The sequence below is a fragment of the Ceratotherium simum genome, chromosome 11 (assembly GCF_057802395.1).
Source record: "Ceratotherium simum simum isolate JZ-2026a chromosome 11, ASM5780239v1, whole genome shotgun sequence".
Classification (NCBI taxonomy): domain Eukaryota; kingdom Metazoa; phylum Chordata; class Mammalia; order Perissodactyla; family Rhinocerotidae; genus Ceratotherium; species Ceratotherium simum.
Genome location: NC_141910.1, coordinates 67,033,644 through 67,057,573, shown reverse-complemented (window position 1 = coordinate 67,057,573; position 23,930 = coordinate 67,033,644). Strand labels below are relative to the sequence as shown.

At 35.4% G+C, this 23,930-nt stretch overlaps 1 protein-coding gene across 1 annotated transcript in view; it reads right to left on the bottom strand.

The window, feature by feature from the left end:
• The window catches only part of ROCK2 (Rho associated coiled-coil containing protein kinase 2), a 153,366-nt gene that overhangs the window by 57,217 nt on the left and 72,219 nt on the right, over positions 1–23,930 (bottom strand). Inside the window, exons 4-5 of the mRNA XM_087437150.1 lie at positions 11,781–11,918; positions 27–287 (exon numbers count right to left, since the gene is read on the bottom strand). Of these exons, the coding sequence (XP_087293276.1) occupies positions 27–287; positions 11,781–11,918 (399 nt within the window). The remainder of the gene's footprint in view (positions 1–26; positions 288–11,780; positions 11,919–23,930) is intronic.

The following is a 23,930-nucleotide window of genomic DNA, read 5'->3' as shown; positions in this document are numbered from 1 at the left end:
TTTTTTTTCACTTGCTTATTACTTACTTCATCCATCTTCATACATGTGCCAAAATCTGCTAATTTTAGATGTCCATGTTTATCCAAGAGCATGTTGTCAGGTTTCACATCTCTGTGAATTAAACCCATGGAGTGTATGGCATCCAGAGCAAGAACAACTTCAGCAGTATAAAATTTGGCCCATTTTTCAGGTACATCATAGTTACTCATAAGGTTTACAAGGTCTCCACCAGGCATGTACTCCATTACCATGTACAGATATTTATCATCTTGAAAGGCACAAAAGAGCTGGAAAACAAAACAGGAAGAAAAAATTTTTTAAAAAGAAAGAAAATCAAAACCATAACCAGAAAAAAACCCAAAAACCATTATTACTATTGAAAAAGACAAATTATTTTATAATCAAAACAGAGTTGAACTTTATGAAATCTTTGATTTTAGATGTGGACATCTTTAATGGAACAAGTTAGATAAAACTTTTATATGGATATCTTTTTCATGATTACTAACAAAATATGCACAAATAAATCATTTTCCCTCTTAAAGAATACAGGATTCTATTTAAATAGAAATATTTTAAAAGAGAAATAGAATGAGGAACATAAAAGGTGAAAAACGACAGAAGAATTCATAATTTAAAAAAAACAGCTTTTTGAAAAGAAATTACTGCACATAAAGAGAGCTGAGGAGGTAGGAGCAGTTTAGAAAAACCTAAAAGATACCAGATTCAATGAACGCAAGAAGAGGGAATGCGCCCCATACCACCGGAAAGAGTAATTGGTAGCCCCATTTGGAACAAGGTCTTCTCCTCTCTCCCCTTCCTTATCATCTTGCTCATAATAAGCAGCAAGTGGCAGTGTTACCTGCACCCAGACTGAAGCAGTGGCATTGGGACCAGAGAAATAAGACACTAAGCTAGGTTGCTATGAACCCCCAAGAGAGACAGAGAAACCACAAATTCAGAAGGAAAGGTATCTCTACATTCTACCCAACAACATGCCCTACCCCTCTTGGAAGCAAGCAATGCAAACAGAAAAGGTTTCCACAAACAAATACGGAAAAGATAGGACAAAACTAAGAATCAACATTCGAGAAAAACCAACATCATGAAATAGAGGCAAAGCAGTTCAAGAAACAGAAAATTAATAGTCAAGGAAATGCCTAACAGGGCAAACTAAGAACAGCTTTAAATATGTAAAAATCAATAGCCTCAAAAGAGTAACATGTCTCAGCAATTAAACAACAGGCTGATATGAAAAAAAAATCTGAAGCTTTGGAATTAAATATATGATTGATGATAAGAGAAGAACAAATTACAGAGCTAGAAAATTAGGCAAAGAAACTTTCTCTGAACACACTGAAGGATTCAGAAATGAAAAACAGAGCAAAGTTAGCAAAGCTCCAACATCCATCTAAAAGCAGTATGGAAGAGAGAACACAGACCAGAAGAAAAAGAAAGAAAGAAATAGTAAATAAAATTTTCTAGAAATGAGTGAAGTTACAAATCTAAGATTGAAAGGACCTCTGAATGAAAAACAGAGAAACTAATACAGTGCTAAACTTGCAGAAATTCAACAGAAAAATCCTAAATTTCAAAGAGAAAAGATGCTTTATGTACAAAAATATAAAATAAATCATATTGGCAACAAACTTCTCAGCCAACACAATGAATACAAAGACAACAGAGCTATATCTTCAAGTTTTGAGGGAAAATAATTTGATCCTAGAATACGGCTGACTAGAAAACAAATGAGATGGCAAAATAAATATGCATTATATCATGAAAATTCTTAGAAGTTTTATAACTAACAAACAACTTCTCAAAAAATTGACCAAGGGTGTAGTCTGACAAAACGAAGAATAAATCTAAGTAAGAGGATTATGTGAAACATAAGGAAAAGGGGCAAATAAAGAATCTAGAAAAACTTATTAAATATAATTACTGACATAAACTTAAATACTTACTTGAGAGAGTCAAGCCAAAATCAGAATAATTTTAAAATGGAAGGTGGTGGAATGCAGGGAAGGAAGGGATGGAAAAGCATTATAAAGCTGGCTACCAAATTAAGAAAAACTGTGTGTATGTATAATGCTATTTAACTCTAAATGATAAAAGAATTAAGATGTAAATAAATGTAAAGGCACTGCATATTCTTGGATCGAAAGATGTTATATTATAAAGATGCCAGTTCTCCCCAAATTGATCAACAGATTCAATGCAAACTCTATCTAAAATCCCAGCAGGTTTTTTCTAGAAATCAACAAACTGATCCTAAAATTTATATGGAAATGCAAAGGACCAAGAAGAGCCCAAACAATCTTGAAACAGAACAAAGTAAGAAGACTTATATTTCCCAATTTCAAAACTTGCTATAGAACTACTGTTAGCAAGATAGTACTGGTATAGTATAAGGATAGACATATAGATCAATGGAACAGAACTGACACTTAGGGAGTCCCCAAGCCACCTGCATCTCTGACTAACTGACTACAAATTCAGGAGTTCTCATGACCCCCTCAGGTTCGATAACTCACTAGGATGACTCATAGACCTCGGGAAAGCACTATACTTAAGATCACAGTTTTATTATAAAGAATACACATAGGGCCAGGTCTGGAAGGGAGCACAGAGCTTCTGTGGCTTTTCCTTGTGGAATCAGGATACATCACCCTCCTAGCATATCAATGTGTTCACCAACCAGGAAGCTCCACTGAGTGTCAATGTCCAGAGTTTTTATTAGGGTCTCAATTACACAGGCATGATTAATTAAATCATCGGTCGTGTGATTAAACTCAATCTCTAGTACCCTTTCCCTCCCTGGAGGTTGGGTGCTGAAAGGCCCAATCCTCTAATCACGTGCTGGTTCCTTATGGTGATCAGCCCCCATCCCAAAGCTATCAAAAAGCCACCAAGATGATATTAGCTGTGGGTTTGTCACATATGGCCTTTATTATGTTGAGGTACTTTCCTTCTATCCCCATTTTATTCAAGCACCATGTCTGACCGGGCAAGAGAAACAATAGAAAAAACAAACAAATGGGACTACATCAAACTAAAAAGCTTCTGCACAGCAAAGGAAACCATCAACAAAACAAAAAGACAACCTAACAATTGGGAGAAGATATTTGCAAACCATATATCTGATAAGGGCTTAACCTCCAAAATATATAAAGAACTCATGCATCTCAACAAAAAAAAAACTAACAACCCAATTAAAAAATGGGCAAAAGACCTGAACAGACACTTCTCCAAAGAAGATATACAGATGGCCAACAGACACATGAAAAGATGTTCAAAATCATTAACTATCAGGGAAATGCAAATCAAAACTACAATGAGATATCACCTCACGCCTGTCAGAATGGCTATAATTAACAAGACAGCAAACAACATGTGTTGGAGAGGATGTGGAGAGAAGGCAACTCTCATACACTGCTGGTGGGAGTGCAAACTGGTGCAGCCACTATGGAAAACAGTATGGAGATTCCTCAAAAAATCAAAGATAGAACTACCATATGATCCAGCTATTCCACTGCTGGGTATTTATCCAAAGAACTTGAAAACACCAATGCGTACAGATTCGTGCACCCCTGTGTTCACTGCAGCGTTATTCACAATAGCCAAGACTTGGAAGCAACCTAAGTGCCCATCAAGGGACGAATGGATAAAGAAGATGTGGTATATACACACAATGGAATACTACTCAGCCATAAGAAACGATGAAATCCAGCCATTTGTGACAACATGGATGGACACTGAGCGTATTATGCAAAGTGAAATAAGTCAGAGGGAGAAGGTCAAATACCGTATGATTTCCTTCATTAAGTAGTAGATAATAACAACAATAAACAAACACATAGAGACAGAGATTGGATTGGTGGTTACCAGAGGGGAAGGGGGGAGGGAGGAGGGCGAAAGGGATAATTCGGCACAAGTATGTGGTGATGGGTTGTAATTAGTATTTTGGTGGTGAACATGATGTAATCTATGCAGAAATAGAAGTATAATGATGTACACCTGAAATTTATACAATGTTATAAACCAATGTTACTGCAATAAACAAACAAACAAACAAGAAAGCCACCAAGAGCTGCCTCATCAACATAACAAAGACACTCCTATCACTTAGGAAATCCAAGAGTTTCTGAAGCTTTGTGCTAGAAACTGAGGACAAAGACCAAATATATTCTTTTTATTATACCACACCATACAATGGAATATTATTCAGCACTAAAAAGAAATGAAATACAACACATGCTACACTGTGCACAAACTTCAAAAAGTGTATGCTAAGGGAAAAAGATCAGATCCAAAAGATAGCATATTGTATGATTCCACTTATCTGAAATATCCAGAAAAGGCAAACTATAGAGACAGAAAGCACATTAGTGGGTGCTTGGGGCTGGGAGGGGAATGGGAAATTACTGTAAATGAGTACAAGTAATCATTTGGGGATGGTGGAAATGTTCTAAAATCAGCTACCCATTGTAGTTATGGGTGCACAACTCTGTAAATTTCCTAAAAATCACTGAATTGTACAAGTCAATCTTCAAATAACTTAGCATAGCTTTATTCATAAGAGACAAAAACTGGAAACAACCCAAATGTGCATAAACAGATGAATGGATAAACAAACTGACATACATCCATACAATGGAATACCATTCAGCAATAAAAAGAAAAGAGCTATTGATATACTGCATCATGGATAAATCTCAAAACAATTTTGCTGAGTGAAAGAAGCCAGACAAGATGGGATTAAAGTTAGATTGGACACTGTAAAAGAAAAAAATCAGTGAACTTAAAGACATAGTATAAACACCATACAAAATGAGGCACACCAGAAAAAAGAAAAGACGGTAAAAAAACCCAACAGAATATCAGTTACCCATGGGACAACATCAAGCAGATTATACATGTGTAACTGGAGTCTGAGACAGCGGCTGGAGGCAGGGGGGAGAGGAGGCTAAGGGGCAGGAGCTGAGACAGAAAAAATATTTGAAGAAATAATGGCCAAAATTTTCCCAAATTTGATGAAATTTATAAACTCATAGATCTAAGAAGCTCAATCAATATCAAGCAAGTTAAACACAGCTATTTAAAACACTGTGGTACTGATGGTAAGAATAGACAAAATAACTAAACGGAATAGAAAACCCCAAAATAGACCCACACACACATGAACAAAAGGAGGCAATGTATACCAGTGGGGAAAAGCAAGTTTTTTTCAATATGTGATGTTTCAATAACTATACCTCCACGTGGCAACAAATAAAACAATCCTTAAGTTTAACACCCTATTAAAAAAATCAATTCTAGGTTTATCATACACAAAAAATAAAAAGTCAAAAAGAAAGCATAACAGAGTTATCTTCATCAAGATCAAGGTAGGACATCAAGGTAGGAAAAATTTTCTTAAAGGAACACAAAAGGCATTAATCATAAAAGTTTGATTAAATTGCACCACATTAGAATTATGAATTTCTGTTCATCAAAACATGCTATTAAGGGAGTCAAAAGGCAAACCACACACAGGGTATCAGAGCTCAAAAGGGTAAGGACGAATGTTCATGCATGAGGATGGCTGCCACCAGGTATCAAGTCCCAAGAAGGTGATGAAGACATCCAGGTAGAGGAGAAACCTGGCATGGGATATCAGAGCCCAAGAGGATGAGGAGAGGAGAGACATCCAGGAATGGAGAATCAGCGCCCAAAGAGACAAAAGAAGTGGGTTCATAGAGAGAGGATACAGGAACAGCAAAGATAGAGATTGATTATGTAGGTTACACCCAGGTGGACTGATCAAATATTTAAATGTATTAAAGATAATGGAAGCCTGGTTTCCCACACTTGGAGGAAAAAGTCACAAATACAGACAGGAAGAAAACTAGAATGAACCCTATGGAATTAGACTGAGAAGTATCAGTGTGACACAGTAGAGTTAGAAAAAATATAGCAATAAGTGTGTGTGTGTGTGTGTGTACACACACACAGGCTCAATCCACTGAGAAGTGACATCCCAATAGCCATTAGCACACTTAACACCAAGATCTTGGCTTCTAAATATGGTTTTCAACCAAAAGGAAGAAGGGCCTCTTGAAGAAATGCCTGATTTCATGGAAAGGGCAGGGTTAGTAAAAGATAAACTTAGAATATCCTGTTGTGCTAGAATGCTCAAAGAATAATCGCAACAAGTCAAAAAAATGCAGAAGCCAACTTGAACGAGCTCTCACTGGCCAAACCAGGGCAATTTGAGCATCCATATAAATAATGATAATAATAGATTATACCCTTTGAATAAAACAGAAAACCATGAGTTCATACAGACAAAAATAACTAGAAATTTTGATAAGGAATGGATTATTTACATAGTTTCAAAGTACCTCCCCCCAGAATCACAACAGGGTAAAAGAAGAACTTCCCACCTTAAACAAGTGATCAATGTGAACACGATCTACAACAGGACCCACGATAATTGAGCACCACCTGATAGGATTCAGTGAGAACATAGTATCACTTCTACATACTACTAACACAGATGTATAAATTGAATCTAATCATGAGGTAACATCTGACAATCTCAACAGGGGGATATTCTACAAAATAACTAGCCTGTAATCTTCAAAAGTGTCAAGGTCATGAAAGTCAAGGAAAGATTGAGAAAATGTCCAAAACTGAAAGAAAACAGATATGACAAATGCAATATGATTTGAATTGGATCCTCTTGCTCTAAAAGACAGGGATAACTAGTGAAGCATGAATGGGATCTGAGGATTAATCCGTAATATATCAATATTAATTTCTTCATTTTGAAGAATGTTGTTGTGGCTATGAAGGAGAATGCCTGTAGGAAATACTTAATACTGGGAGGGTGATGGGGCATCAGGTCAACAACTTACTCTCAAATGGTTCAGAAAGACAGTTCTCTGTACTTTATCTCCAAATTTCTTTTAAGTTTGAGATTGTTTCAAACGGCAAAACAACAAAGGGAAAAGTCAGTTTGGAAGAAGAACACATATAGCCAGTAAAGGGCTCATATCCAAAACAAATTTTTAAAATTCCTACAAATCAATTTTTTAAAATTGACAGACAACCTAATGGGAAAATGAGCAAGAGACTTAAACAGGCATTTCAAAGATGAGGATATTCAAATATGAAAAGGATTTAAATCTCCTTAGAGAAAGATAAATTTAAACCACTGTGAGAGACCACTTCACATGCACAAAAATGACCAAAAATTTTAAAACCAACAAAACTAAGTATTGGCAAGGGTGTGAGACAAAGGGCATTTATAAACTAAACTTCTGTTACCATGATGGGAAACTGGCTGTCACCACCTACTAAGATTGATTATAAGTACCCAGAAATGCCACTTCTAGGAATATAACCCAACAGAAGTAAGTACAAGAATATTTATAACATTAGTTGAAACAAACAAAATTTTGAAAATATACCAACAAACTGTGGTAAATATATATATACAATGGAATAAAATACAGCAATGAAATTAATCAACCATAGCAACGTGGATAACTCACACCAAAATAATATTGAACAAAAAAGTTAAATACAAAAGAAGAAATATTCAATGATATCACTTATACAAAGTTCAATAAACAGGAAAACTATAGTTTCTAAGTGCTTGTTTAGGTGGTAAACTAGAAAAAAAAGCAAGGAAATGATTACTAAAAAAGTCAGAAGAGTGGTTATTTTGGGGGGAACGCACAGATGTAGTGACTGGGGAAGAGCACAAGGGGACTTCTGGAGTACTGGCAATGTTTATTTTTTGACCTGGGTAGCAAATACGTGGATGTTTGCTTCGTGATAAATCATTCTGCTGTTTGTTTGTTTTATGTACTTTTCTGCGTATGTCACAAAACTTTTTTTTTTAAGTATGATAAAATTAAAGCAGAATTCAAAGGGAAATTTATAGCTTCAAATGTGTTTATAGGTTTCTCTCCTTATTCTCTCACTATCCAATATTCAGAGATACTTGTATTGGAAAATAAGGACTGACAATAAAAGTCAGGCAGATAAAGACACTAGAAAAGAACAATATAAACCCAAAGAATATAGGAGCTAGTGAATAAAGAAAAAGCAGAAAATAATTAAAAAGAAAACCAAAAAAGGTACATTTTGTAAATAAAAAACATGTTAAGACCAAAAAATTTACATATACTTTATTCAATAGAAAAGTGATCAACAAGACAGATATAGTCAGAGAAAGTATAAACTGACTCAAGAAGTAAATAAAAACCTGCATCAGTCAACAATCACATGAGAAATTAAAAGGTTGGTAGAAGATCTAGTTAGGAAGAAGGGAGGGAGGGATTGAGTAGTAGAAGGGCACATATTACTTTTAGAATAGCAGCTATCTCTCAGAAGGAAGGAAGGGTGAGAAAATTGGGTAGGAGAACAAAAAGTATTTCAAGAGTTCTTGTAATGTTTTAGTACTTCAAAATTAAATAACATTTGCTAAACGTGGGTAAGACTGAAACCAAAGAAAGTTTCCAGATGGCTTATCTGTTAGGCAAGCAAGAAAAGCCATTTACCAATGGTGAATTAGTTAAATTATGTTTGATTGTATCAGCCGAAGAAATGTGTCTAGAGAAAATCAATTTGTTTAAGACTATTAGTCTTTCAGCAACAACAGTTCCTCAAAGAGTTGAGGACACTGGGAGCAATATCAATAGTCAATTTAAAAACACAGCAAATGATTTCGAGCGGTTTTCCTTGGCTCTTGATGAGTCAACAGATGTTACTGATACTATGCAGTAGTTACTGTTTATTGGAGGGGTCAGTGCCAAGTTTGAAGTGAGTAAAAAATTAGCCTCTACAAACAGTTTGCATGGATCAACTACAGGCAAAGAAGCTGGGAAAACACTACTTCAGTACAACTTGAAATAGAATCTGGTAAGGTGTGTTACAATAGATAGTGGTAAAAATAAATGTGGAGCAGAAAAAGGCTTAGTTGGACAAATTTACAAAGCTGGTGAAAATGTGTCATGTTTAAAGTCTATTGCTACTCTTTGTAATATTGATCAATAGGTACACTGTGGAAAATATATTTGAGTCCCTCATGTGTTAATAAACGAGCAGCGTTGATGGTGCCATTTGTTCTTGTGGACTTAACCATCAGCAACAGTTCTGTGAATTTTTGTCAGAAATAGAAGCTGAATATCCTGACTCACTTTACCACACAGTAGGTCAATGGCTTAGCAGCGGTAAAGTTTTCCTGCAATTATTTGAGGTCAGAGCCAAGACTAAAATTTGTCTGGTCAAGAAGAACCACCCTCAACCACTATTATCGAACACTGAATAGTTCTGGAAATTAGCTTTAGCTGCACATTTGATTAATGTTTCTTAATTAATACAACCTAAAATGACAAGGCAAAAGAGTGCTTATATGCAAAACTTATACTGTGGTGCAATCATTTTGATGACAACATCAAGCTACTTTATATACTTCCATGCTATCAAAATCCAAACAAGAAGTGAGATCTCCATTCCTACATAAATTTGCAGGGAATACATTTTCTGAGCTCTAACTATAGTCCCACAGTTCCAGCAGCATTTTTGGACTTGAATGTAAGTGCAAAGGAAACATTCATATTTCAAAATCCATTTAAACTTTCCAATTGAGGAGCTTCTACCTAACCTTCAATTGAAAGTGATTAACCTGCAATGTAATGACATTGCTAAAAGGTAAATATCAAGAGAAGAATTTAACATAATTCTATAAACGCCTTCCAAGTGATAAATATGCTCAATCAAAATCATATGCTACAGGTCAACAGCAACAGTCATAAATAATCTATTAGTATGTATCTTCGATATAATGTGATCAAAATGGTCCTTAAAGGGCCGGCCTGGTGGCGCAAGCGGTTAAGTGCACACACACTGCTGTGGCGGCCTGGGGTTTGCCGGTTCGGATCCCAGGTGCACACTGATGCACCACTTGGCAAGCCATGCTGTGGCAGCATCCCATATAAAGTGGAGGAAGATGGGCACAGATGTTAGCCCAGGGCCAGTCTTCCTCAGCAAAAAAAAAAAAAAAAAGAAAGAAAGAGGAGGATTGGCAGATGTCATCACAGGGCTGATCTTCCTCACACACACAAAAAAAGGTCCTTACCTAGTCTTCCTCTCAAAAACCTATAACCCTAGTCTAAATAATAAGAAAAACATCAGACAAATTTCAATAGAAGAACATAAACATCCTACAATATAACTGACAAGTAATCCTCAAAGCTGTAAAGGTTATCAAAAACAAGGAAAGTCTGAGAAACTGTCACAACCAAAAGGACCCTAAGAAGATATAACAACTAAATGTAACATACTATCCTAGATGAGATCCTGGAACAGAAAAAGAACATTAGGTAAAAACTGAAAAAATGTGAATAAGTTATAGACTCTAGTTAATAATAATGTATCAATATTAATTCATTCATTGTAACAAATGTAACTTACTAAAGTAAGATGTCAATTGTAGGGGAAACAGTAGAGAGTATATGGGAGCTCTCTACTACCTGCTCAATTTTTCTGTAAATTTAAAACTGCTTTTAAAAATAAAGGCTATTAATAAAAAACAAATCATATGCAGGTGGATAATAGTATCTGGCATTACCTAGCTATGTGAAAAGACATTTTCTAATAAGATGAATATGTAAAATCTTACACATCAGCATTAACAGAACATCTGCAATCAGTTTTGATAGGAAACACTAATTGTGAACTCCAATTAAGCAAAATGTTTTTGCCCCCAGAAAATAATTTCATTCTTCTCCCGAACAGACCTGTATTTTTAAAAATTATACTTATTATATTTTGAATTTCATCAATAAAAAATTTGTTTTCTCATTATATAAGTACCTACATAATATCTTTGACTTTGCCTCTTTGGCCACAAAGCCTAAAATATTTACTTACTATCTGACTCTTTACAAAAAATGTTTGCCAATTTCTGGTATGATTGAAACAAGATTGGCCATGGTTGGTAACTAGTCCAAACTGAGTGAACAGTACATGGGGATTCAATATACTTTCTTTCTACTTTGCAATGTGTTTGAAATTTATCATAATAAATTTTAAAAACTAAAAAACATATCATTAAATATACTTATTAGCAAGCAAGTTCAACCCAGCCTCATGGAATGAATAGTTTCTATTTTATATAAACTGTACCAAAGCTTAGAAAAAAGTGGTGTGCTTCCCAACTGTGTCTTTTAGAGTAGTCTCGCCATGTTATGAAAGCCAACCAGAAGAGCCCATGTTAAAAAAACCGAACCAAATTAAGTCAAAGGTCAAATGTCACTTATGCAAACAGATGGAAAATTACTTAAAATATTAGTAAATCAAATTCGGTAATCTAATGAGAATATCATAGCAAATAGCATTTACTTTAGATTTTACACTACCTTTAAATTTATTTTTTTTTAGTGTACTATAATGACAGATTAAACAAGAAAACCATCTTAAAAGATGCCGTCGGAAGCATTTCAAATACTTGAACATTATTCCTGATAAAAAATATTTGGTAAGCTAAGAATAGATGGACAGGCCAAATCCTTTACCGTTTTAACCAGAAACATTCAGCAAACATCAGATTTAACAGTAAACTATTTACAAACATTAAACAAGCATACTGAATCAGATCTTATTAAAAATAACTGCATTGTCACTATGTGAATGAGATATAGGACTTTTAGCATGCAAAATCAATTCTTATGAATAATAAACACTTATAAAAAAGGGAAATAACTAATAAAAATTACTATGCTTACCTGAACCACCCAGGGACTGTTGGCGAAGGCCATAATATCTCTTTCTTCCCAGAAAAAAGCAGAATCTGATCTCTTTATCATTTCAAACTTACTAAGAAGCTTCATAGCATAAACCTTCTGTGACGCCTTGTGACGAACCTGATTTTTTAAAACACAAAAATTATTAATACTTTAATTTTATGAAAGGTGAACAACTTATCATACTATAATGCTATTATTAAAGATTTTAGTTACAAAACAAAATGATCCTTAGCTAACTAACAAAGAGTAAAAGCATAACATTTTTAATGAAAGAAACAGGAGAAAATTCCCAACAGCCTAAATATTTCATGAAATATACAATACCTTTAAATGCTAGGTTCAATATACAATTATCTCATTTCATCTAAATAAAGATGAATTCATGAAGCTTCATTCCCTCATGTTAATTAAGAATAAGATATTGTTAAATGAGAAACTTACAAGATATGTACATGTATCCCTCACTATCTGATCATAGGAACCTAATAAATTTAGATATCAAGGGATATTTGTGATTTTATTAAGTCATCCTTATTTCTTTCTAGGTACCCTAGTTAAAAGGTTATTTTTTTAAGGGAAAAACTACCAACAATATGGTTATTTGATCACTTCTTATCTTCTTCATTAGCCTGTAAATTCCATAGAGGCAAGGACAGTGTCTATTTGACCATCATTTTAATCCTAGAATATAATATAACAAACCCTCTACAGAGCCAATAAATATTTAATGAATGACTATCTTAGTTAACATTTACTGGATAATTAATAATAAACAATAACTGCTAACATTTATACTTAGATATCTAACAGAATGTCCAAAACTGAACTCCATGGGCCGGCTCCGTGGCTTAGCGGTTAGGTGCGTGCGCTCTGATGCTGGCGGCCCGGGTTCGGGTCCCGGGCACGCCCCAAGGCACCACTTCTCCGTCCAACGTGAGGCCGAGACCCACGTACAGCAACTAGAAGGATGTGAACCTATGACATACGACTATCTACTGGGGCTTTGGGGGGAAAAAAAATGAATAAATAAAATCTTTAAAAAAAAAAAAAAAACTGAACTCCAAATCTTCATCCCTGAATTTATTCTTTCCACAGTCTTCCCCATTTTAGTAAATGGCATCTTCATCCTTCCAGTTACTCTGGATAAAAACTTTTGGCTCTTCTTTTTCTCTCATACAGCTCATCAAATTCATCAGCAAAACACATCCGTCCTATCTTCAAATAGTTTCAGAATCCAACCATTTCTAATTACCTCCACTGATAGCTACCAGTGTTACCACAGATAGATAACCACCCTGGTCTAACATCGTTTATTTCAATTACCTGCAATAGCCTCAACTAGTTTCCCTGTTGTCACTCTCACGCACCCACAGACTGGTGATCCTTCTAAAACATAACCCACTTCCTGTCACTCCTTGCTTAAAAACCCCTAATAGCTTCCCATCTCATCTCCAGGTGTGTTGTTCCCTCTGCCAGGAATCACCTCTTACAGCAGGACCCAACCCCTCACTTCCTTCAAATCCCTCCTCAGATGTTACCTTCCCAGTGAGACCTACTCTGATCAAGCTACTTAAACTCTCAATTCATCATCCCCCTCTGCTGCCCACACAGTCCCTATTCATTCTCTCTTCCTTGGAGCAATGCAGCGCAACGCTTTTTTTTTTTTTTTTTTTTTACACTCAGCACTAGAATTTAAGCCCAATGAAGGCAAGGATTTTTGTTTTTGTTCACTGCTTAGTCCCCAGTGCCTAGTATAATGCCTGGCACATAACACCTTTTCAATAAATATTTGTTGAAGGAATGAATTTACTGAGTGCTTACTATGTACCAGGCACAGTGTGTTTTGATACATGTGTTATCTTGTTTAATCTTCATAACAATCCTAATGAGGCATTATTTCCCCATGTTACAAATGAGAAATTTGAGGCACAGAGAAATTAAGTAACTTGCCTCAGATTTACACAGATGGTGAGTAGAATCAAGATTTAAAGGTAGCCTGCACCCAGAATCCATGTTATTAACCACTTATCTGCGCTATTTCTATATATGTATACGTACAATTAGGATGCTTTTCCCAGAATAGGGCCAGATTACATCTGTTGACCCAGTCTTCCATTCAGCTAGTGCTCCTTTTCAATGAGAAGTATGCCAGGTTTTGTACAACAAATTATCGGGTCACCCTACTGAGGGTTGGAGTAAAGAATATAAGAGGCAACAAAGTTCCTGATGATAGTCTACAGAGACCTAAACGATCTAGCCTATGCAGACCTTTCCAATTTAAATATTGTCATTTTCTTCCCCCTTGTTCATACTTCAGGCCCACTTACCTTCTTTCATTCCTCTAATATACCTTTCCTCAGAATCTTTACAGGTACTGGGAAGGTACTAGAAAATCCATCATACTTCCTGACTTCAGTTCTCCCCCATAAAGACTTGTTCCTTCTCCACTCAGCTGAAAGACAAACTCCTCAGGGGAGTGAGATCACCCTATCCAAAGTAGGAACTCTTTGTTCTCCACCTTAGAACTCCATTTGTTTTCTTCATAGTAGATACCATAACTTGTAATTTTTTTATGTTTTTTCCTTGTATTTACTGTCTGTCTCCCATATTAGTATGTAAACTCAACAAAGATAGGGATTATCCATGCCGGTTTTATTTCTCCACTATACCCTCAGTACCAAGTACAGTGCCAGCATTGGCAATTAAAATAGACACTCGTTAAATAATTTATGATTTAAGATCTTCAAAAAAAATTTTTTTATTTGATAACTGGCCAAACTATGAATTTCCAGTTTTAAGAAAAATTCAACAGGTAATATTTCTAGTTATTTTTCATCAAGTACTGTCCACATTTAGAATCAATACTTATATTGATAAAAATAAGGTAAACCAAAGAAATGCTCACATCCTCTTGAGAAGATATGGAAGAACCATCATACTTTATAGATCAGAAATGTATAAAATACAATAAAATTTTAGAAAATCATACAATGCTGTACCTCTTTAGTAGAATTTCTTCCCCTCTAACAAAACCCAGGTAAGAAATTTTATTTTTTGAATGGACTTGAACAAATCACTAATAGAAAAGACAGACAAGTCTTAGCATGAAACAATAAATACAAACATGTATCACTCAAAATCATGCACTTCTGGCTATGACAGAATAAATGGTACCAGACAGCTTCCCACTGTAAATAATCATCAAATAGCAAAATATATGAAGCAACTTTTCAGTCTTTGTAAAATAGGCAGCACAAGACTATATTCCCTGAGAAAAGAGAAATTCACCAACTCAGCCTCATAATTGCCCAAACACTCCGCTTGAAGGCAATATCCCAATCAGCATACAAGTGATCATCTAAGCTAAGCACAACAGTCCTGCTGAGTTGAGGAGGCAGAGATCAGAGTTCAAGACAGATCAGACAGCTGGATTATGCTGAAGAGGAAACAGGAAAGTAAGGAGCTATGTAGAGGGAGATCCCTAGAAGTCCCATGTGAGTCTAGGCTAAGAGCTGGACTATTCAAAGAGAAAGTATCCAACATTTACCAGAGAGCAACTGCTATGGGGTTGATAACAGAACTGAGACACTAGAGGTTAAACAGCACTGGAAGGACATTCAATTTCCAGCCAAACAAGAGCGGAGAAACTCTGTTAATTTCCTGGGCATCCAGGTAAGATCTCTTAGGAGAAAGAACTATGCTCTAAAGCAAGACCTACTCTAGTACTACTAACAAAGCCTAATAATACCAACCCCTAAAAGATAAAAAAGGGAGCCGAGTTTGGAGGTTTTTAGTCCTGCCAGTTAAAATGACTTGGGAAACAATTTTATCTTTTCACACATCCACACTTACAAAGTATAAAACTAAGCCTCAACAAGTTAAGGGGGATCAGCAAGTAACTGGGCAGGCTTATTAGAATGAAAATCAACACTCGTCAAAGAAAAATAACAAAATCCAGAGTCTCTATCACATAACCACAAGGACCAGTATATAATTTAAAAATTATTCAATATGCAAAAAGAAAAATGTGACTCATCATCAAGAAAAAAGCAGTCAATAGAAAACAATCCCAAAAGATGTTGGATTTAGCTAACAAATGCTTTAAAATATCTCTTATAAATATATTCAAAGAACTAAAGGAAAATATGTTAAAGAAAAAGAGAAAAGAACAATCTCAATGAGTAAACGGAAGGAAATACCAATAGAGAAATGGAAACTACAAAAAAGAACCAAATGGAAATTCTATAACTGAAAAATAACTAAACTATAAAATTCATTGGAAGGGCTTAACAGAGAATGGAGATAGAAGGTGAGTCAGCGAACTTGAACAAAACTAAAACTGAAGAATAAAGAGAAAAATGAATAAATGAAAATGAACAGAAACTCAAGGGCCTGCAAAACAATTTTAAACAGTCTAAAATATGTGTAAATATAAATGGACTAAACAGTCTAATTCATAGGTAGAAACTATCAGAATTCCTTAAAAAGCAAAATCTATCCTCATATATTTTAAACGTAAGACCAAATAGGTTGAAAATAAAAGGATGGAAAAAGATAATACCAGGCAAACAGCAAGGAGAAGAAAGTTGACAGAGCAATATTAATAACAGACAAAGTTGGGCCGACCTGGGGGCACAGCGGCTAAGTGCGTGCACTCCGCTGCGGTGGCCTGGGGTTCGCAGGTTCAGATCCCAGGCGCACACCGATACACCGCTTGTCAAGCCATGCTGTGGCGGCATCCCATAATAAGTAGAGGAAGACGGACAGAGATGTTAGCCCAGGGCCAATCTTCCTTGGCAAAAGAGGAGGATTGGCATTGGATGTTAGCACAGGGCTGATCTTCCTCACAAAAAAAATAAAATAAAATAACAAAGTAGACTTCAAAGCAAAAAGAGGGTAATTCAGATAAAAAGAGTATAATTCATCAGGAAGGCATAAAATTCTAAATATGTATGCATCTAATAAATGAGCTTGAAAATTCATGAGGCAAAAACTGACAAAACTAAAGAAAGAAACAGACAAATGATAACCTTACCTGGAAATTTTAATTTCCTCTCTCAGTACTTGATATAACAAGTAAAAAACAACATCAGCACGAATATAAAGAAAATACAGCTCAGAATGAAAAGTGCCTAATCAAATTACAACTACAAAGGTTATTATGTCAACAGGTGAAATCACTTCTCACTTAAAATATTTTGAAATTTGAAGTATTTTGATATACTGTAACTTTACATGAAAAGAATCCTATATGCAATGGCCAAATAAGTTATCATAAAGGTCACAGATTATATCCATCTTCTATATTAAATTACTAAACTGGAATAACAATTCCTTTGATATGTATAGTGTTATCACATTTATAGAATGCTGAGCATAAATGCATGGGAAAGCAATATGAAAACACGGGTGGGGGGCAGGGGATTAGGAGATGAGGGATCCAAGCTTTAAAACTAGAAATCCCTTCTACAGCAGACATACCAAATTTTTAACTGATTTATGTTAAATTAGCAAATTATTTCAAAGCAGATGCTTCTTCCAGCAATGCTGTTAAATGTTGTAAAAAAAAAAAAAAAGTTATGTGTTGTTAAAAAGAGGTTGCTAAGGTACTCCCTGCTCTATATTTATGCCACTCTTCAAACCTTCACTTACTCTAAGAGCAAATCAGATTTTGAATGTTTCCTAACTTCATTAGAAAAAGCAATCCCTATAACATTAAGAGTCAATCAATTAATTTAGACTGTAATAGTATTTATGCCTGACTCAGACCATGACAAGAGTTTTAAGAATTCTGCTGTAAAGCACAGCTATGAACTGAAACTAAAAGATAGTTTTCAGCTGGTAGAAAATAGTTCAATATTTATTATATGTTTAATCTTTTATATATGAATTAACTAAACAAATAAACAGAATAAACCTAGAAGGAAAAAGCCATTCATTCAAATAAACAAAAAGTTACACAACATAGGCATAAGACAATTTTTTTGAACATGAAAAAAATGCTTATTGACTTGACTTATGGTGATTCTTTATGAAAAATTGTTTACCTCTCTGTGCTTCCATAGCACTTACAATAATCTAATACCATAATTAGCTGTGTACATGTCTGCTTCATAAGCTCCTTTAGGTAGAGAATGCAAATTTTTTTTGTGGGGCTGCCTAGTGGCTGGCACAATGTTGAACTGTCCAATTCAACATATTCAACAAAATCATATCTCTACATACATAAGATCTATAAAACCTTTAATAAATAAAGACTATTTTGGCTAGATGCTCCAGTTAACGAGGCCTGAATTTCATTTAAACTATCGTGATAGGACTCTTAACTGGCTCATAACACAAGAGTCAGGAACCACCAGCTTGTAGTCTTCGACTTGAACTACAAAACAAACATAAAGAGGCAATAGTTGTATTTATGCCAAAGGTCTACTTTATACCTTTAAAATTCATAAGCACTAGCATTACAAAGTACTACAATAAAGTGCTGTTACTTTAGGAAAACTGGTTTCCATTGATCTTCCTTCTGAGGATGTCTCTTTCTGAATGATTCTATTAGAATCTTCCTTAGCATCTCTGCACATTCCTCTGTTCTCTAGCTCCTTCTCCTCTATTCAATATGGATGGATAAATAGGCAGACATAGTAGTTATTCATTACCACACTATACACAGTACTGCTTAAAAGCATGGATTTGGATGTCAACAAACCTGGCCAAAAGTCCTAGCTATTTTCGAACTATGTGGCCAATTTACTTAACCTCTCTAAATTTCAGTGATTTCATCTATATAAGAACCTCACAGGGGCCGGCCCAGTGGCGCAGTGGTTAAGTGCATGTACTCTGCTTCGGCAGCCCGGGGTTCACAGGTTCAGATCGCAGGCGCGCACCAGACGCACCACTTGTCAAGCCATGCTGTGGCGGTGTCCCATATAAAGCAGAAGAAGATGGGCACGGACGTTAGCCCAGGGCCAATTTTCCTCAGCAAAAAGAGGAGGATTGGTATCAAATGTTAGCTCAGGGCTAGGCTTCCTCACAAAAAAAAAAAAAAAAAAAGAATCTCACAGAATTGTTGCAAAGATAAATGAGACAATGAATATGAATACTTAGCACATAGAATACACTCAATGAAAATGTTAGCTTACTCCACCACAGGCAAATGGAACTAAGTTCATTCAATTACGAAACGTTATGTGTGTTTCCCCTATGTCACTAGTCTATGAATGCCTGAAGGACAAAAACATTGCTCCTATTCCAATGTTTCCATTAGAAAAAAGATTGTTATACTCCTCATTTCTAATTTTAAAAGTGGATGAGTGCAAAAACACCAGCTAAATTGACTATATATATAGGAAAAAAAAAGAGCAAAAAAAAAAGTAAGGGTCAAAAAGAATTAAACAGTGGCTTTATCCCAGCTGATGGAATACTGGGTGATTTTTATTTTCTTATATTTGTTTATTTGTATTTTCTACAGCTAATATGTACTTCTTTAAAAACTTTTTTTAAGTAGATGAAACATTCCTAAGTGTAGCTACAGACATGCTCGGAAAATCCTAAAATGGACTATACATCTCCTAGAACACTTGTGGACAAAAACTTTTGAAAATCATTCTAACCAAAATGCCCCATTTAAGGCTTTCAAATTTATTTTTAATATCAAAAATTACAATAGATTATTTTTATAAGAAGATCCAATTTATCTATCTGACAGACCTGGAGCAGTTATTGTGTGCTGCTAAAGTTTCCACTAAAGATGAAGGAAAAGAGTGTCCTTGCACTTTCTGTATGGTCTGGTTGTAGCAGCTAAGATTGAATGGGAAATATAGGAATTACAAAAACATGGAGGGAGGGAGATAATTTTTGCAATTCAGAAATAACCTTGTTGCCAGTGAAGAGCCTGTTTTATTCCAAAAAAGGAATTAAAAATTTGAGTTTACATAAGTGTTAGAAAATCATTTCTCCTACACTCTTTGCTTCTTCTGGCTGATTCCATTTTAAAAGCTTAGTTTAAAACCAATTAAATTAAAAGCAAGCCAGTGGGAGGGAAGAAAAAAAAAAAAATCAAGATCCTCATCTCACATCTGCCTTGAGTCCTGTCACTAAAAGCCTGTATCCCTTCAGCACACCGGATCCCCAGGAGGCATCTGGGCCCAGGGATCAGAAAGGATCACAGCCAACTGACTTCAACGAAAACTTTCTCAGTTTCAGGTTCTATGCTGTATAGGATATAAAAAGACAAGAAAAATCCAATCTTTTTTGGCTACACACACACACACACATCACTTGCAGTGGCTGGGGTTGAACTGACAAATGGCTACACAGTATCTGCTGCTCTACAGATATGCCTCTTAAACTACACACTTGACAAACGAAGATAATCTTCCCAGATATGGGCAAACTATTTTCAGACAAGCAACTACAAACCCCTGAAGGGAATCCCAAAAGTGCTCAAAAGACACAGCTCCTGCCCTAAAAAAATTTACAATATTTAAGATTTAAAGAAGTATACATAAAAACCACAGCACAAGGCATAACAGTAAATTAAATAAAATAATTATAATTAAATAAGCAAATGAGAGATCACATTCAGATAAAGGGTAGGAAGGAGAGTAAAACAAATCAAGAAAGTTTTCTTTTCAAAGGATCACTGAAGGGGCCGGTGCCGTGGCGAAGTGGTTCAAGTTCGGCGTGCTCTGCTTCGGCAGCCCAGGTTCACAGGTTCGATTCCTGGGCGCAGACCTACACTACTCATCTGCGATGCTGTTGCAGCAACTCACATATAAAATAGAGTTAGACTGGCACAGATGTTAGCTCAAGGCTAACCTTCCTCAAGCAAAAAAAGGAGGAAGACTGGTGGCGGATGCTGGCTAAGGGCGAATCTTCCTCAGCAAAAATAAAATAACATAAAATGAGCACTGAGAGACAGAGAGTGAAACAACATGATTAAAGAAACAGAAAGGTTGGAGCCAGCCTGGTGGCGCAGTGGTTAAGTTCTTGTGCTCCACTTTGGCGGCCTGGGTTTCACAGGTTCGGATCCCAGGCACGGACCTACACACTGCTTATCAAGCCATGCTGTGGCAGCATCCCACATATAAAGTAGAGGAAGTTGGGCATGGATGTTAGCCCAGGGCCAATCTTCCTCAGCAAAAAGAGGAGGATTGGCAACGGATGTTAGCTCAGGCCTAATGCCCCTCACCAAAAAAAAAAAAAAAGAAAAGAAACAGAAAGGTAAACAAAGGGCATGCTCTGAAATCAGCAGCCTGCCCAGAATGAATAGCATAATGGAAAATAAGGGTTAAAAAGATAAAATTGGTGACATTTTACAAGAAGGCCTAGAAGGCCAGGATGAAGACTTCATACTTCATTTAGTAGGCAAGGGAGCCATGAAATGCAAAGGAGAGATACAATAATATATCTTAGAAGGATCAATTTGGCAGCAGTTTCTATTATGCAGATCAGATCTATACTTCCCATTCTTTATATATCTCAATATAGAGAGATGGGGAACCTTCAAAAAAATGAATAAAATAAAACATGTATGTTACTGGGAATGGGAATAGGAGTGGTACATGAAAATACAAGGAGATAAAGTATGAGGAAAACAGTCTGCCAAATAGTACTGTGGATCCAGCTGAGCTTGGATAGCATGAATTTGCAAAAGACTTAATAAGCATGGTCACAATATTTTCTCCATCAGCATTTCCAAATCCAAAATCAATAGTACAACAGTGAAAAATTTGTTAGCAGAAGTGGAAAACAAAGCAGAGCACTACAGTCAGGTAGATGCTCATACCTGACTGGGAATAAAAGGCTATCTTGGATAAAGGTGATGGCAGTGAATACCAAAAAAGGGAGGAGAGACTGGAGAAATATTATGAGCAGGACTTACTGAAAAATGAAATATAAGAAATGAGGGAAAGAGAAATCAATAATGACTCCTAATTTTTTTGGCTTGAGCAACTGGGTTGATACTAGAGCCATTTATTAAGATGGGGAAGATAAGAGAAGGAACAGATTTACAGAGGAAGAGCCAAGTTAGAGAGGGAATCAAGCATTCTAATTTCACATTTTAGACGTCTTGACATATCTTAATGGAGATGTCAAATAAGCCATCATGAAGATGAGTTTGGAGGGCAAAGAAAGTTCTGAGAAGTAGCTATAAATTTGAGCCTTGACATCATATAGACTGTATTTAAAGTCACAGGAATGCATGAGCTAGGAGAGAATGCAGATCAAAGAAACAAGAATCTAGCCTTTGAGAACTACAATATTTAGAAGTCAGGTGGAGAATGAACCACAAAGGAAACTGAGAAGGAAAACCAAAAATGTAGGGAAAAGTGGTATTTCAAGAAAGGAGAACAAAGAAATACTGGTGAGAACTTAAGTAAGACGAGAGTGAAACACCATGCAGCCAATAAAATTACACATGAAGTCTATATTTACTGGCACAGAAAAATGGTTATGACCATACAGCAAAGAGAATGGACTCTGTAGTTCTCTGCCTAGGTTCAAATCTCAGTTCAACCACTTAATAGCTATGTGAACTTTGACAGGTTATTTATCCTATCTACCTGAATTTCCCTATCTGTAAAAGGGGCATAACAGTAATAAAGTCTATCTAGAAGAACTGTTGTAAAGTTTGGTTACCATATACAAATTGCTTGGAAGCCTGTCTGGCATGTTGTAAATGCTATAAAAGTATGTGTTGCTATTTACTGTTGCATAAAAAAACACAAGTTACAAAACTATGTACTTTACAAAATATGATCCCTTAATATACACATATAAGACACACAAATATTACACATATCTTTAGAAAAAGAAAAATTGGAAAGCTATACATCAAAGTAATAAAAAGTAGTTATCTCTCAGTAGTAGGAGTGCAGGGGATTTTAAAAAGTATAATATTGGCTTATTTTCTTTTTATCCTACATGAACATATTCCTCATATAAATGAAAGAATTTTTCATTTCAAGGGAGAACAATTAGCATTGATGCAATTTTTATAACTCAATAGAGAAAGGTTTCAACTTTCCTAGAATGAAAATAATTAGGATAAAATATAAATATCTACTAAAAATAACTTAACACTAGTTTTGTAACAGTCCCCAAATGTTTCTAATTATCAAGCACTAAAAGCATACCATAGGCTCGTCAAAGTTTGAAAATGAAAATAGAAGACACGATAAACGGAGATTTTCACATTTTACTCTACCTAATTCTAAGCAATTTAGACCTTTGAGAGTGAGAATATATTCACATATTAATTTGTGCAGTTTTAAATAAAACAACCACCAGGAAAAAATGTAATGTCATTTAACATTTTTCTTAAGAGGAACAAGTAGAGTAGGCAATATCACAAAACCAACTAAAGATAAGCTCCCCAAACTCCAAAATAATAAGATATAACTTCAAAAATAAAAATGCTAAAAATATCTCCACTGTTAACCATGAAAACTTGTTTTTATACATCTCCTCCAAATAAAGAATCATAAATAATTCCTAACATATATGCATTTATTTAAGAAGGTTAATTTGTAACTCTCTTGTTAGAACCTAGACAACCATTTTTTTTGGAAACTATAATAGTGGCCAACAAAAAAAAGCTCCAGGAATGCAGATACCTCGCCTGAGTAGTTTACCTATATAAGACATTGCCAGTGCTTATGATGGTACCTGAGATTCAATAAACATCTGCTAATCAATTAACCAAAGGAATATTTAAAGAACATACATGTATGTTCTATTACAGAGATAAAGACTATTTACCTTCGGAAGACATTTGCAAGGCTAGAATTTGTAACTTTCTTCTTCTTCAAAAAAAGAAGACTATGTCCAAAATAAGTTAATAAACATAAACAAAGAAGTAAGCATGCATACCATGGTCAAAAAGTGATTTCATAGAAAAGTTCATCCCAACATATACACATACTGTCATAGGATGAACTGTGTCATTCCCCCACCCCCAACACAACACACACACACACACACACACACACACACACACACACACGTTCATATTTTTAAGCCCTAACCTCTAGTACCTCAGGATGTGACTGTATTTAGAGTCAGGGCCTTTAAAGAGGTGATTAAGTTAAAATTGAGGCTGTTAGGGTGGGTCCTAATCTAATCTGA